Source organism: Marmota flaviventris, chromosome 11 (genome assembly GCF_047511675.1).
Source record: "Marmota flaviventris isolate mMarFla1 chromosome 11, mMarFla1.hap1, whole genome shotgun sequence".
Taxonomy (NCBI): Eukaryota; Metazoa; Chordata; class Mammalia; order Rodentia; family Sciuridae; genus Marmota; species Marmota flaviventris.
Genome location: NC_092508.1, coordinates 5839053 through 5854982, shown reverse-complemented (window position 1 = coordinate 5854982; position 15930 = coordinate 5839053). Strand labels below are relative to the sequence as shown.

Here is a 15930-nt window from a genome sequence, read left to right as displayed (position 1 = left end):
CAGGGACTCTAAGGACCCTTGACGGTTCCCTCTCTAGGCAACATGTGATCCTCTGAGACCAGCACTGGACAGAAACAAAAGCCATTAACTCTGCCATCGGCATGAGATATTCACCCGGATCAGGGCTCAGGCGAGAAACATAAGCAGATGAAGTGGGTGGGTGGGCAGCAGTGGGGAGCTGTGGGGACCGAGGGGACAGAGAGCACTGTCCCCAGACTGTGGCACAGCAGAAGCACTCAGTTAGGGTGTGAGTGCCTGGGAGCAGCAGCTGCCACCGAATTCTAGCTGATGGGTCCCATGTTGTCAGGGCGTCTGGTTTCCACTCCTAAATCTTGATGCTGGAAGTATAGATTTTGATGAATCTTTGAATTTTTAAATGTTGACAATGGAACCAAACTGCCATAAATCCTCTGGAGGACACGGAATGTGTCTGGGAGCTGGCTTAGTCTGCAGCCTACTGGCTTGTGGCTGAAGTCGACACTGATGACTTTTCTTAAGATTCTCAGTAAGTTTCTATGGTATTAGTTTTATCAGGAGCTCAGAAAGTGGAGATAAAGGTAACTAAAAATCAGGTCTAACTGCCACGTGTTCCAGTGACTTGGGGTATGGAACACGAGCAGATGCGGGCTTGGTGGCATGTGGTTCCGTGGACCCCATTTTTCCAAGTGTGTTTGAGAATCGGGTTGCCAGATGAAGGTTTGTAGGCATGTGTGAAGCACAGTAGGTCCCAGGGGACTGGTTGGTCCCAGGCTGCACTGGTTGGCTGATAATCTGTGTCTGTTGTAGACTCCAGAGAGAGGGTTCCGGCTGCACTGCTGCCACCCACCCCTAACTGGGTGCTCCTGCTGTGCCAGACGGTGGGTCAATTCCCACCCGTGTGAACCTCTCTCTGCTCCACACAAGCTGAAGCCCAGGTGGCATCCAATGCCCGCAGTGGGCCAGTGTCACAGACTCCATCCACCATGCTGCGTCCTCCAGGGGTCTAAACTATAATTCAGTGATGTGTTGAAAGAGAGTTGAGTTCTTCTTACTTCGCAGCTGGAAATATGATGTGGCTGAGGGAGGTTGTTGCCTTGTGTCCTCTTTGGGACGGAAGGTGTGAGTGCGCTTTCTGCTTCCTCCTTAGTCAGCGGACCTTCAGGAGGTCATGTTCACGGCTCTCATAAAGGACCGGCCCAAATTTGTCCGCCTCTTTCTGGAGAACGGCTTGAACCTGCAGAAGTTCCTCACCAATGACGTCCTCACCGAGCTCTTCTCCAGCCACTTCAGCACCCTCGTGTATCGGAACCTGCAGATTGCCAAGAACTCCTACAATGACGCCCTCCTCACATTCGTCTGGAAGCTGGTTGCAAACTTCCGAAGAGGCTTCTGGAAGGAAGACAGAAATAGCCGGGACGATTTGGATGTGGAACTCCATGTATGTACTGTCTGCTTAAATTCTCCCATCTTTTTGAGTTTTCTTTGAAAAACAAACAAACAAACAAAAAAACACCTCTATCTCTGTCTTTCCTACTCCCTCCTCATTGCCATAAGGTGGCCAACAGATTGACATAACATTTTTTTCTACTGCCTTTATTTTAGATGCTATCTGGTGAGTTTTCTGATGTTTTGCTCCATGCTCTGCTTTAAACTGGTCGCAGCTTTTCTTAATCATAAAGCTTGGTGCAGCATTCAAGGCAGTTAGTGGGGAGCAGGGGCAAACGAATGGCTGCTGGCTCACTTCTTGGTCTACCGGGCATGAGCTGGTTAAAGTACCTCCCTGCTGCCCACGTAAAGGACTGAAGAACTGCTGGGCATAGAAGGGACAGTGACTATTTCCCAAAGGATAATCCAGGTGTCCACTTGAAAGGGTGTGTGGGTGTGCTCCTGGGCTGGCTTGGGTCCTCCATGTGAAGTGCAGGCAGGCCGGGTTCCACTGACCAGCACCAGCGACTGTGGCTAAACACTTGCGCTGATCAGAGCCCAGTGACTGGCCGGTCGTGCCTGGGGCAGTGTTCTGCTTGAACTTCTAGAGCTGCCCAGTGGAGCGGATCTCCAGTACCCACCATGGCAGCATGCTTGATTCCACACTTTTTGTTGATGTCTCTCTTTTCATGTCTCATTTCCTCACTTTCCTACTGGTTTCTTTGGGATCATTTCCCAAACAACCTACTTACCTCAAATTCTTATCTCGGGATTGCTTCTGGGGAAACCCAAACAAGGTCATTATCTTTTGGAATTCTGGGACTTTTAAGTGTGTGTGAGTTAAAAATCTGAAGAAGCTAGGTGTTCTCAGGAAGTCGAAGTGTCCAGAGAGCTTCTTTTGGACACTGTTTATGTGAAATTTTTTTTGCAGCACAACCCCTAACTACACATTATGCATTTAAGACTTTGGCGAAACATGAAAAGAAGTCGAAAGGGAATATATATATATGTTTTTTATCAGGACAGGTCTTGAATCTTGAAGACCAGCTGGGATTCTAATTGATGTATTAGGAGTCAAATCTTTGAATAAGAATCCAAAGAAAGAAGCACACTTTATGTTCTGATAGTTGAACTTTAACCACACGAAAGTTAGAATTTAATCTGAACAATTTTTTTCCCCCTAGATGAGAAACAGAGTTATATGATGAGAAGGAATTGCTTTCTCTCTGGCTTGTCAGAGGTCTTTTAGTTTTTAAATTGCTCTTAGCACTTTTTTTCACTCTTGATACCTTTTCTTCTAGTTGTACTTTATATTTTATGATAGATGAAAGATTTCACATCAAATTACACCCCCTGGAGGGTGGCAGAGATGGAAATCGCGTCAGTCTGCTATTCCAATGGCCCAGCCACAGAGCCTCCAGCACAGGGCGCTCCCCTGGGCTTCCTGACCCCCTTTTCCTGTGCACCTGAAGTGATTTGCATCTGCACAGCTGACCCTGTGCTCTGCCCCCTCCCAGGATGTGTCTTTCATTACCCGGCACCCCCTGCAAGCTCTCTTCATCTGGGCCATTCTGCAGAACAAGAAGGAGCTCTCCAAAGTCATTTGGGAACAGGTAAATGTCCAGCTTGAGTTCACACCAAAGGCATGCTTGGTTGTAACAATTCTGACCTCAAATCTCACGTGTACTCTAAAACATCACCAAAAAAAAAAAAAAAAAAAAAAAAAATGGCCACAGGCTGCGACTAGTGAGGCCAAATTAGCAGATTCTGGTGAGAGACGATGGGGATTAGGAAAATAAAAACTCACTTTTCGGACTCAGATTTTGAAGATAATGGCTGGGATCAGGTGGAGCTCTACTCTCTGATGGAGAAGCAGGTCTAAGAATTACATCAGCCATCTTTATTTATATGTGCCTCATTATCAGATTAAAGACTGTACAAGCATTATTCTTTGTATTCATGAAAGGTACAGAGTTAGCAACATTATGAAGCTTATTCTGCTGTTATATTCTACAGTTGCGATGTGCAATGTTAGGAGCTTTGTGCAGCTCTCAAGAAAGTCCATTGTTTAGGGGCTGTGGTTGTGGCTCAGCGGTAGAGGGCTCGCCTAGCTCGTGTGAGGCCCTGGGTTCGATCCTCAGCACCACTTAAAATAAAATAAAGATATTGTGTCCATCTACAACTAAAAAATAAATATTTTTAAAAAAGAAAGTCTATTGTTTAAAGTTACCGTTAGGCAGGCAGGTTCAGGAGCTTGGTGACACATTGTGGCTGTCTAGCAAGAGAGTTCCTCTATTCCCAGGAGCTGTGTGCCTGAGAACACAGTTGAGGCTGATAAGACTCTAGCACGGAGCCTTCTCATGGACGGTGTTACCATAGCAACTAGACCTGCTGCCCCTTTGCACAGAAACTTTCCCAGGCACCAAGCATGTGACAGTCATTAAGTCGTCAGAGACTCCAGTCTCAGACACTGCTCTCCCATTCTCTGTCACTGCTCCCGCACTGCAGATGCCAGGTGGTCATGGCTGTGTGTCGTGGCTGGGCTGCATGTTGATGGAGGTGTGTTGGGTGGTTCCCGGAGAGTGGGCTTGCCTTGGGGGGCACCTAGTGGGCACCTGATTCTCAGTGTGTGTGAATATTTCCTCAGTTGGTAAGGATTTGAAATCTAGTTTAAAAAGTTAATTTTTGGCTTTATTGCCTTATGAAGAGGAAATAGGGCTTGTAAAAAGTCTGCTTTGGAAAAATTATTGAGAATTTTATGTGTGATTTAGCACGTGACACCAGCTTCTCCACTTTGAGAGCGTCAGGTTGGGTGTGGACTACTGAATTCACACATATGGCCTCTGGTTACATTGTTCAGGTCCTTTATGTCCTTACCCACTTGTCCCCATCTTGGGGCTCTTTGTGCAGCCCGACAAAGCTGTAATAGAGGACTGGCTGCCATCCCCTCTTACTGGCAATTTCTCGGGGCATTTATCTTGATGTTTTTCTTTTCCTGCGCTGCTTCTTCATCTGAGTAGCTTCGGGCTCGAGGTCGCCCTGTTTAGGACTGACCATATTCAGGTCCAAGACTCTTTTGTGCTCATTACGAATTCTACTTTGAAATGTTACACATAGTTGGGACTTTGCCTCTTCCTGCTCATGCTCTGAGTTCATCCTTGTTCACCATTAGTGTCCACTCAACCGCTTCAAGGGATTCTGAGTTAACCTAAGTTTCTCCACCCTTTGAAAAGACCAGGGGCTGTACTCTGGCAGCCCTGGGAGCCAGCAAGCTTCTGAAGACTCTGGCCAAAGTGAAGAATGACATCAATGCCGCTGGGGAATCAGAGGAGCTGGCGAATGAGTACGAGACCCGCGCAGTGGGTAAGTCACAGCAGAGGGACTCCAGGGGAGGTGCAGGTGGACCAAGGCTCAGACTGGAGTGTCTGGGCTCCCCCTGCTGGCCTCACGGAAGGCTGCAGACCCATGCAGACACCCACGCAGTGTCCAGGCTTCCTGCTCCAGGCACTTGGGACTTTTCCAAGAGTGAATGTGAAAATCTTGAGTACTACCATTGCAAAGCTACCTGGCTCAGGCCTAAGTAGCTCAACACCTCAGGAGGTTTCACGGTGTTTTTTGGACATAGTTAAGACACTGTGAACAAGTGAGTCTGCATTTCGTGTAAACATAAATGCTCTCAGAAGACTTCAGGTCCCTGGGTCTGATGCAGAGTTGGTTTTAATGGCAAAGGCAGAAGTTGGGTTTCTAGGCCTCAGTGTCCCACAGGGCGACTCCAGTGATGGCTGGCGAGCAGGTCCCTGAAGGTAGGAGCCTTGGAGCTCCAGGAGGGCTGGGGGAGATCAGCCACGGCCTGGGATAGCAGGCATTCCTGAGCCGTCCTCTCCTGGATGCCTCGGGACCGGTCATCTGGCTGCTCTCTGCTATCCAATCCTTAATCAAAGCTGGTCAGGGCCCTTTTGGCAGAGGACAGGACCCCGTGCGAATGGGAGAGTTGGGAGCAACTGTCATCCACCGCAGAGAGCTCTGGGTCTGCTCAGTGTCTCCCTTGTTCCTCTACAGCTTTAAGTTTGCAGGGTGACATCTGCATGACACCTTTGTCTACTGTCTAATCTAACGTAGCAATGCGTTTAGCTTCTTGGTGTTGGAAAAGAGGTGTGCAGCCATTTCTTTCAATATATTAATTTCCAGGTGACCTCAGGTGGCCATGGTTTCTAGTATTTTTACTTTAAAACATTTCCTCCGAGGTTCTGCCCAGCGGTCTCTGTCACTGAGCACACCTGAATGCTCCAAGTCAGTGTTTCCTCCACCTTCTATTGTTTATATGCTGTGACTTATCTGTGAAGAAATTTTACCAAGAAAGCACAGAAGCCCAGGGGATGGAGAGTCTGTGCTAGCCAAGGGGAGGCAGAGGGTCTCCTGTCCTTCTGCCTGGACCGAGACCAAAGCCCACCAACGAGGGAGGCTCCTGTGTCTGATCCCCTGAGCTCTGATTGACACCCACTATCACACTGGCCCTGCAGGGTGTGGTGCGTCTTAAAAAGCTCTGTGCTGGGTAGTGACTGTGTTGTGATGGCTTCTCTGTGCCCTTTATGAGATTCTCGTGCCCACGCTGTCCTTGGATTGGGGGTCGGCTGGGGGGCCAGCTGCTCCCCGAGGTGCCAGCCCTGATTCTGGCTTCCGTCTCTGGTGATGGTGCAGAGCTCTTCACGGAGTGCTACAGCAGTGACGAGGACTTGGCAGAGCAGCTGCTGGTCTACTCCTGTGAAGCTTGGGGCGGAAGCAACTGTTTGGAGCTGGCGGTGGAGGCCACAGACCAGCATTTCATCGCCCAACCTGGGGTGCAGGTAAACACCAGCCACAGAGCTAGGTGCCCAGAAATAGGCCTTGACATCAGATGCTATTAGCAGCTTTAAAAATATTGAAAATTAACCTTCTGCCACATAAAAGCCAATGCAGAGATGTTGGGGGATGATGTGGGAGGTGGCTGCCTTGGGTGGGGGCTGCCTTGGGTGGGGGCCGAGATGCTCGCTTCAAGAGGCGTACAGGAGTGTATGAATCAGCTTTCTGTTGCTGTCACAAAATATCTGAGATAATCATAAAGAGAGAATGCTTCCTTGCTCACGGATTTGGAGGTTCCTGACTGGGGTCGGTTGTCCCTGCGGGTTTTAGGCCCACGGCGAGGCAGCATACCTTGGTGGGAGACATGTGGCAGAGGAAGCTGCTCAGCTCACGGCAGCCAGGAAGCAAAGTTAGAAGAGGGGCTGGGGTCCTGCTGTCCCCTTCACAGGGACACCCCTGGAGACCCACGTCCTCTCACTAGGCCTGGCCTCCTGGACATTCCACCACCTCCACTAGCACCAAGCTGGGACTAAGTCGTTAACACGTGGGGTGTGTGGGGGACCTTCAGTGGGTTGGGCCTTAGGTTTTGATGGGCAAGTGGGAGAGCGTGGTGGCTGTGGGGAGGCGTGTGTGCGGGTTCAGCCGGAGACTGTGAAAGGGCTTCACACTAGCTGTTACTCTCACAGTGACGGGCAGTAGGGATCGAGTAGAGAGACCTATGAATGGGCAGAGTCAATCCTGACGGCTTCTGCTCTGAACTGAGCAGCCGCCCACACCTGGTGCCCAGGCTTCCTGGGAGGGGTGTGGGCGTGAGACGGGGCGGGAGGGGCGGAGGAGCGAGTGACTGCCAGGCACACCGTTACACGCTTGGAATCACAGCCCTCGTGGAGGTGGTGTCCGCCTTGCTGATGGGGCTCAGGGCTCAGGGTTCTGGAATGCCCTGCTTGCACAGCTAGGGAGCAGCAGGCTGGGTTTGATCCTACGTGGGTCGCCTACCACGACGCACATGTTACGCGTGCAGCCTACGGTCTCGCCAAGTGTTTATGAGCCAGTCCACCTGCTCCTATGAGGGAGCTGGATCCGACACTAGCCCTGGGCTGGGACGAGGACTCAGGGTCTCGTTGGTCTGTTTTGGCCTCTGCTGCAGGGGGCGAGGTTGGAGTGAGGCTGGCCGGGGCTTGGGGTGTACCGGGCAGGCTGGGCTGGCCGCCCGGGCAGAGTCCCTCTGCTCAGGACCTCTCAGGCCCCAGCCCATCTTTCTGGGGTCTTGGATCTGGAGTCCCTGGGGCGACGGGCTGGTGCTCCTGTCCCAGGGTTTGGTCAGATGCCAGGTCACTAATGTTCACTGGAGATCCACCACTGGGCCCGCGGGGTCCCTGGTGGCTCCACCGGGGAAGGGACCTTGCTTCCTGCAGTCAGGTTGCTGTATGGGGGTCAGACCATCGCTGGTGACCGTGACAGCCAACCAGCGCTGCCACTGGGGCCTAATGGGGCCACAGGGTGATGGCTTGGTATGCTCGGCACCAGCAGGAGCTGGGGAGTGAGGAGGTCTGACCTCTCATTGCCTTGTTGCCCATCCAGTGGGCCCCCAAGCAAGGACTGGCAGGCAGTGCGTTCCACGGGGAGTCCCTGGAGGCAGACAGCCGCGAAGTGCTGAGGAGGAAGCTCACTGAGGCCACCGGGGCTCCACCCGCTGGGACCACTGGAGACCCTGTAGAGTCGGCCTCCGTGTGGCTCCTCTGGGAGTCCTCACCCACTACCTGCACTTGCTGCTCCCTGGGGGCTGCTCCTGGGGTCCAGCCTGCCCCTCCTGAACAGAGGGTCACAGAAGCCCTCTTCTTCCTCTGAGTTTAGTGGTCCTCAGGCTCCTCCTTCTCCTTGAGGAGCTGTGGGCACTGCTGGCCAGTCCCCGCCCTCCTGGTGGGCACCGAGGAGGCCCCAGCTTTCCCTTTGCTCTGCACCCCCCACAAGCTCCTCCCACTGTGGGGCTCTTTTCTGAGAGCTGTGGGTTCCTTGGCTGTCGTCAGGTTCACCCTCTCTCCTACCCCAGCTCTTTCTAATTTCCACCTTGGAGAAACAGCCCTGCCCCACCCCCAGGGGCCGGTACAGTCTGGGCAAAGTTTTGGGAGCATTTTAGCTTGGATTGTCATTGACCTTGGTCTCTTCCTTCCCGATTTCCTTTTAGTTTTCCTGCAAGACTGACACCTGCCTGTGTCTAGAAAGGGATCCCTGGAGGCCTACAGACAGGGTTGGCCATGCCCGCGAATTTGTGATCATTAGAGAAGAGAGTCAGAAGGATACTGGTGTGGACTTACATAGTGAGAATCAGCTGGTTAAAGATCCATCGGTGTATTGAACTCGCACTCACGTGGCTGTTTGAAAGCTCACATACCCCAACTTAGAAGAAAACTTAAAATCAAACAGGATTTTAAGTTGTTCTCTCATAGCCCTCACGAGTCCAGGCAGCTTATAAGAATACTAACGTAGATCTGTTTTGGGGCGGCGTGGGGGCTGGGAGAGAGGTCACCTGCGTGAATCAAATCTGTGTTGTCTTGGGTCCTTGTAGAATTTTCTTTCCAAGCAATGGTATGGAGAGATCTCCCGGGACACCAAGAACTGGAAGATCATTCTGTGTCTGTTTCTCATACCCTTGGTGGGCTGTGGCTTCGTGTCCTTCAGGTAGGAACTGGGGCACCCCCTTGTGTGTGTGTGTGTGTGTGTGTGCGCACGTGCGCGTGTGCGTGTGCGAGTGTGAAGTGTGTATGCGCGTCCACACCTGCGCGCTCTTGGGTAAGGGATGGTTCACTGCAGGGAGGCTTTTCCCGAGTCTGGTTTCAGACGGCGGGTGGTGGGGTCAGTTATCTAGGCGGAGTTGTCTGGCGGGGTCAGTCCTGGAGCCCTGTGTGGTCCCTTCCTGGATGTGTGTGTGTCGTGAGGGCTGGACCCGACCGCTCCACCGCGTGCCTGGACCATGACGTCTGGCCTCTCCTTCAGGAAGAAGCCCGTGGACAAGCACAAGCGGCTCCTGTGGCACTACGTGGCCTTCTTCACCTCCCCGTTCGTGGTCTTCTCCTGGAACGTGGTCTTCTACATCGCCTTCCTCCTGCTCTTTGCCTACGTGCTGCTCATGGACTTCCACGCGGTGCCGCACACCCCCGAGCTAGTCCTGTACGCGCTGGTCTTCGTCCTGTTCTGTGATGAAGTGAGGCAGGTAGGAGGGCTGGAGGGCGCGGGCCACGTCCTCCTAGTGCCCAGCAGAGGGGAGCCGCTGGGGAGCTGGGGCTCAAAGTCAGGACGTCAGCGTCCCTGCTGGCTGGTTGCCCGTGAACCTGGGGTGCATTCGCAAACTGCTGGCGACCTGGGGAGATCTGCCAGCCCCCTCTTCTGCCCTCTGCCTGTGGCTAATCGATGACGGTGGGTCAGTCAGGGGTGGGGTGGTGTTCAAGGGACAGAGACCTTGGTCTGCAGCCCCTGCCATTATCAGGAGTCATCCGCGTTCCTACCGTGACTGTCGCCCTGGGAGGGGGCAGTGTAGCAGGTGGCAGGGTATCGGGGGGACTTTCCAGCAGCTAAGGGCATCATGATGTGCCCTGTGTCAGAGCAACAGCATTTCAAAGTCAGGGGCTCCCTGTGGGATTCAGGGAATCGGTGTGAAATGATGATTGGTTTTTTGTTGGTTTCTGGGCATCTGCGGTTTGGGGGCTTCCCCTCTCCACTGTTGAATCCAAAACTTGAGCCCTGGCCTCACCTGTCGCAGGTGCTTAGTTAGTAATTCTCAAAGAGATCATGTTGATGGTGAAGAACCTGTGGGAAAAGCCATCTGAGAAACCCTTCAGATCGGGGCTCACAGCTTGTTAGGAGCTGCTGTTGCCGCCACTGCTGTGGTCCCTTCTGAGCCCAAGCCTCAAAATGTGTGGGCTCCACAGTGTGTGCCGGGCCCTTAGAACGTACGGGGTGCTTGCAGTTTGGGGACTAGTAGGCCCAGTGATAGAAGATGCTGTCCTGTCCGTCACAGGGCCCTGAGAACCCCACGTTGGTCTGAGCAGCCTTTCCCTGTGTGGGTGTGTGGTTTCCAGGACCCCCGGGTTGGGAAGAGTCTGAGGGCGTCTGTTCTCAGCAGGGAGCATCTTGATCCATGATGTCTGCCAGGTGGGAGGAGTGGGAGGTCCTGTGCCCGGAGGTGGGAGGTTTGGGTGGGGTGGGGCTGGGTGGAGGCGAAGAGGAAGGGCTGAGTGACCATCAGTGCTGGACGTGGCCGATTGCCGGGCTGTCTGTCTCCTGGAGCTCTCCCAGGTCCTGCAGGGGTGCAGCGCGTTTTCCCGACTTCCCCATGGGAGCCCCATGCTCTGCCTCCTGAGGCCATGGCCCTGTCCAGGTCGTGCTTTGGGATGGTTTGTAAGGCTGTGGTGACAAAACACCGTGGCCTGGTGGCTGCAGTGGCACGGGCTCATTGCTCACAGTTCTGGAGCCTGGAGTCTGAGGTCAGGTGTGGGCGGGGCTGGCTCCTTTCCCCGGCTTCTGTAGTTTGGGGCCCTCCTTGCTGTCCCTGGGCCTGTTGGTGCAACACTGTGACCCTGTGTCACATCCCTGTGAGCCTGTCTGTGTTCTGATTTCCCCGATTCCTGAGGACAGCGGTCACTTTGGGTGGGGGCCGTTCTGCTTCACCCGACTCCCTCCTGACTCACTCAGTCACATCACCGTGACCGTCCAGACGAGGTCCTGCTCCGAGGTGCTGAGGGTTGGGACTTCCATTTGGGGTACATGATTCAGCCCATCACACGGTCCATGCGGTCTGCAGTGGCCAGCCTTGTACCTAGTTCTACTCTGACTTACTGTGTGGCGGCAGCAAAGGGAAGCGGGAAGTGAGTCACGAGGACTGGGAGGGAGCAGGGCACCCGGAGGTGCTCCCTGGCATCAACGTGCTCAGGTCAGCCCTCCAGGTGGAGGGGACCTTGGTGCCTCATCTTGGAATGCTGGTAAACAGTAAGAAATGCTTTCCTGCTTCCTCCACCCTCATCTTCTCACACGTCCCCCCCCCCCCCAGTCTCATCCCTGACCCTGCTCCCGTCACATTAGGACACAGAAGCGCCAGGCAGGTCCTTAGGCATCTACAGGAACCATGAAGCTGAGAAAAGGGCGTGTTTCTGTTTGCCGTGGAAGGAAGAGCCCGGCCTGGCTGGGACGGCAGGGAGACGTGCCTAACTCTGAAAGCCCAGTCCCTTTTCATGTGTCCTGTCTTTCACCAAGGATTTAGTGAGCACCTACTGCGTGCCAGGCCCTGCCCGAGACCCTGAAGGTACAGAATGAACCAGACAAATACCTGTGTGCCTGTGGAGCTTTCCCACTTAGGGATGACTGGTGGGGTCACTTCCAGGAGCTCTCGAGGAGAGCTGAGTGGGGGCCAGCACCGTAGGACAGGTTGGCCCAGAGGAACTGCTGCGATCACAGACATCTCCATACAAGCATCATCTGTGCATTTAGCCACTAAATCACCTGTTTGGCCTGTGGGGGGAGACCCAGGCAGCTATCCTGCTTGGAGAAGGCCGGGGGCAGGTTAGGCTGAGAGCAAGGAGGGCTCAGGGCAGGGACATGGAGTGTGAGTGGACAGAGGGCAGGGGGGTAGGAACATCAGAAGGGAAAGTGGGCTAGAGTCATCCCTGGGGCTGCTGGAGGAAGGGAGGCCCGCAAGGCCGGAGAGCCCCTACCCTCTGCATCCAGAATGGGGGTGCTGGGTAGGTGGTACTGAGGGTGTCCAGTCAGTGTTCCTGATCCAACACTGAGCCTGTGTTAACTCAGTGGTCCTGCCCACGGCGGCTGCGTGGCCTTGGATCCAGGGAGTCCGCAGACTGTAGCTGTGAGGGGCTTGTTGTTAAAGAACCTGCCACTTGGGGTCGCTGTTTCTCTTCTTTTCTGCAACCGGTGCCTTTGGACTCCTAAGGGATTAGTTTCCCCCAGGAAGTGGCTCTGCTGGCCGGGTGTGGTCTTCATTAAACTGATTCACACTTGTGAGAGGAAAACAACCCCAAAATAGAGGCCACCTGATTTAAATTGTGTCTGGGAGTCAAAGAGCCTTGCTCTGTAGGTCTCCAGGTGACCTCGGCCTGGGGGCAGATACTGATGTGATGACTTGGGGTTTTTAACCAGGACAGTCAATAGCACGGCACAGTTGCTAAATCACCTGGGCTCTGCTAAGCGGGCACCATGAGTGTTTGCTTAAGATGGGGCAAGTAGCCTGTACCTTCACAGAGAGCACCATTCAATCTCGAGGCCCACCGTGTCCCCAGATCCTGAGAGAGAACCTGAAACACGGTGCTGGTAGTTTACAAATTCAGTCTGCCTCTGCTCTTACAATCAGAGAAGAGGCCTCCTCTCATTGATGATGATGATGATGATGATGATGAAGAAGAAATAAAAAGAGCTTTCTCCCTGCACTGGTTCCTGGAGCCCTGGAACTGGCCTAAGGTGTCTTTGCATGAAGGCCAGGGTGACTTCTGAAGGTGACCTGGGCAAGGTCGTGTAGGCTGTGTAGGCTGCTGGTATCTACCTGGGTCCCGGAGGAGCAGGGGCAGACCAGTGCCAGGGCAGACCCTCGTCTCACCAGGCACAGGAAAAGCAATTTGCAGTTGGAATCATGCTGGCCAGCTAGGTGGACACCCCTGCCACCTCCCCAGTGGTCAGTTCCCAGCACGTGGTCCATCCAGGGCTGCTCCAGCCGTGGCCTCCCACGGGTACTGGTTCCCAGCAGCCTTCTCTGTTGCCCACTCAGCTGCTCTTTCCACTCACTCATGGGGAAGGAGGTGCCTGGGAAGTGGGCTGTGCGTCTTGACTCCTCCCGGTGGGAGCTTGAGGGGCCTGGAGATTGAGAACAGGGAGGCCTTGCTCAGGGCGGCGCCTTAGCCTCCAGGCCTCCGTGTCCCCGTCAGGGTACAAAGCAGGACCCGAGTACCGGCCATCTCGGGTGGAGAGATGAGTGGGCCTCGCCCTTCCGGGCCCTCTTTGCCATGGCTTTTTCGGTGTGCACAGTGAATATGGTGGCCCTTATCTGAGCTTACTCCCCGGTGGACTTCTGTCTTCTCTCCCCTCCTCTTCACATTTGGTTTTAACATGGTTTACACCTGTCTTTCCATGGAACAGTGGGCTCCTTGAGGATCGGTATTGCACCCACTGATCTCTCTGTGTCCCAGGAGGCTGGCCCAGGGCTTGCAATCCTGTGGGCCCTCAGGAAACATACTTGGAGTAGGAGGACAGATGACAGGTTAGAGGACCCCCCTGGGACTCCCCAAATCCAGTCTATGGTGGCTAGAGAGGCGTCTCCTCCTGCATACCTTTAGTTAAGGCCTTTTACTGTCATGTGCCAGACAAATCTTACGTGGATATGGAAGCCGACAACGAGCCCAGCAGGGGTAGCCCCTCTATAACTGGGAGGTGTGTGACTGGGCTACTCACCGTGCAAGGTGGCCCCGTGCTTCCCGGTGCCCAGGCAGGTGGTGCTCGCCCTCTGTGGCTTCATCTTGAAGGAGCAGAAGGACCAGGAGACCTTCCTCCTGACAACATGAATAGCAGAGCCGCTGGCGCCCAGCCCAGCCTCGGGTCCCCCGGGTGGTGGGGCGGGTTAGGGCTCTCTTGGCACAGAGCGGACCTGGGGGAGGACGGGAAGCACACGGTGGTCCCAGGCTGCTGACACCTGTCTCTTCCCCTGGGCTGCAGTGGTACATGAACGGGGTGAATTATTTTACCGACCTGTGGAACGTCATGGACACGCTGGGGCTGTTCTACTTCATAGCAGGGATTGTATTTCGGTGAGTCATCCTCATTGCTTTCCCTGATTTTCGACATTGTGGGCACCAAAGTGGAGAAAAACTCTTGGGACCCTCTGAGCCCATGGGGGCTGTTGCTTGGAGTCGACTGGGAAAGGCCCCCGTCAGCCTGGTCAGCCTGGTCAGCCTGGTCAGCCTGGGCAGCCTGGGCAGCCTGGGGTAGCATTTCCTCTCTTCCCTCCCGGGGGTCTGTGATCTTTCCTTTTGGCCTTCTAGGCTTTGGGGAGAGGGAACTACACACCGAGGAGATAAAGGGTGACGAGGATGCCGAATACCTTAGGCTACTGGTTCATTTGGGGTGTGTAACCTAAGACACGTGTGACCTTAACCTGAAAACCGGCCCCGGAGCCTGTCCTTCAGCTACCAGCACAGTTCCTCAATCCCGGAGCCAGATGCGTCATCAGACAAATCCAACGCTGCCCCTGAGGGCCAAACACCAGCCGCCCTCCCTGTGGAAGCGGTTGGGAAGCCCCAGGCGTGGTCCGTTGCCCACGTCCCTCCAGGCCAAAGGGGAGGCTGCTACATCGACAGGCACACAGGGCGCCACTTTGCAGAGGAGCCAACCTGCTCCCTTTTGTCCCTGTGAAGACGGCGTGCTTGCCCTCCACGGCTAAGGGGCGAGAACGCCATTTCTTCCTCAATCCTTCCTGCTGGGGTTGAGGGTCTCAGTATTGACAGGGGTGTCCTCTGGTAGCAGGGCGGAGCTAATCAGTGTCAGGGAGACCCAGGTGAGTTTTTGAGGGAAGTTGGCAGAGCCAAGTCCAGGGGTTGGGGGTGGGGTTGGCATCATCCTGGACACCTCCCTGTGAGCCAGGAAAGATGGCAGGAGGACGTGAGGACCAGGGACAGGGAGGCAGGAGCCTCCAGAGCTCTTGGGGCCTTCTTTGGCGCCCACGTGGCAGAGGGCAGTGGTGGTGGTCCTGTCCTGTTCCACACGCTCAGCTCCTGGCTCTTAGCCGCTCCCTGACGCTTGGTTACTTTAAAAACTCGACGTTGTGATGCTTTGTCCACATCTCACAAATCTGTTCTCCTTCTCTCCATAGGCTCCACCCTTCTAATAAAAGTTCGCTGTACTCCGGCCGAGTCATTTTCTGCCTGGATTACATTATATTCACCCTAAGGTTGATCCACATTTTCACTGTAAGCAGAAATTTAGGACCCAAGATCATAATGTTGCAGAGGATGGTAAGAGTCAAGAGTCTCTCTAGCCACGGTTCTCTTGCTCCGTTCAGTTCTACTAATGATTGACAGGAGGATTTCTCCCCTAACATGATGGTTGCATTTCTCAATCAGTGATGGTTGCTTTCTTCCACGTGTCCTCATGAAGGGTGTCTCCCAGGTTGAACTTCCAGGAGAGACGGCTGGGAGTAGGAAATAAACACCCATGTTCAGATGCACACTTTACAGTGCGCTTCCAATGGAGTCTTGAACAATTTGCTAAGAGCGTGGGCAGGGAGGGGAGGATGGGAACCTGACCTCAGACCCTGGGACACATGCAGGGAGGACCCCCCACGCTCACATTGCACCAGAGGGGAAATCACACATGGCGCTGGCTCCCTAGGCTGATTCTCCATGTGGCTCAGACCTCCACTGTCTGTCTTGCAGTGAGATGGATCTGGATGAGCTCATCTGGACGTTCCTTTCCAACACTGAGGCTGAACTTGTGGTTTTCGCTCAAAGCATATCTGAGGCAGGGAGTCACTATGAAGTCATGCTGTGTGTGCAAAAACTTAAAAAAAATCAAATTGTCCATTCTTGTCTAATAAGAACTGCTTTTGTTTCCCAAGGAAAAGAAACCTACAGAAATAATTTAGGGGTTTAAAGAATGCAAGTACGTGAGGTCTAGACACAGAGAGGTCCTCCCCATAGG

At 53.9% G+C, this 15930-nt stretch overlaps 1 protein-coding gene across 1 annotated transcript in view; it reads left to right on the top strand.

Annotated features, from left to right (window-relative positions):
* Trpm8 (transient receptor potential cation channel subfamily M member 8) overlaps positions 1 to 15930 on the top strand; it is a 70648-nt gene that overhangs the window by 28287 nt on the left and 26431 nt on the right. The window contains exons 11-18 of the mRNA XM_027956199.2: positions 1127 to 1417; positions 2922 to 3017; positions 4638 to 4767; positions 6103 to 6248; positions 8810 to 8922; positions 9238 to 9454; positions 13951 to 14042; positions 15104 to 15245. Coding sequence (XP_027812000.2) covers positions 1127 to 1417; positions 2922 to 3017; positions 4638 to 4767; positions 6103 to 6248; positions 8810 to 8922; positions 9238 to 9454; positions 13951 to 14042; positions 15104 to 15245 — 1227 coding nt within the window. The remainder of the gene's footprint in view (positions 1 to 1126; positions 1418 to 2921; positions 3018 to 4637; positions 4768 to 6102; positions 6249 to 8809; positions 8923 to 9237; positions 9455 to 13950; positions 14043 to 15103; positions 15246 to 15930) is intronic.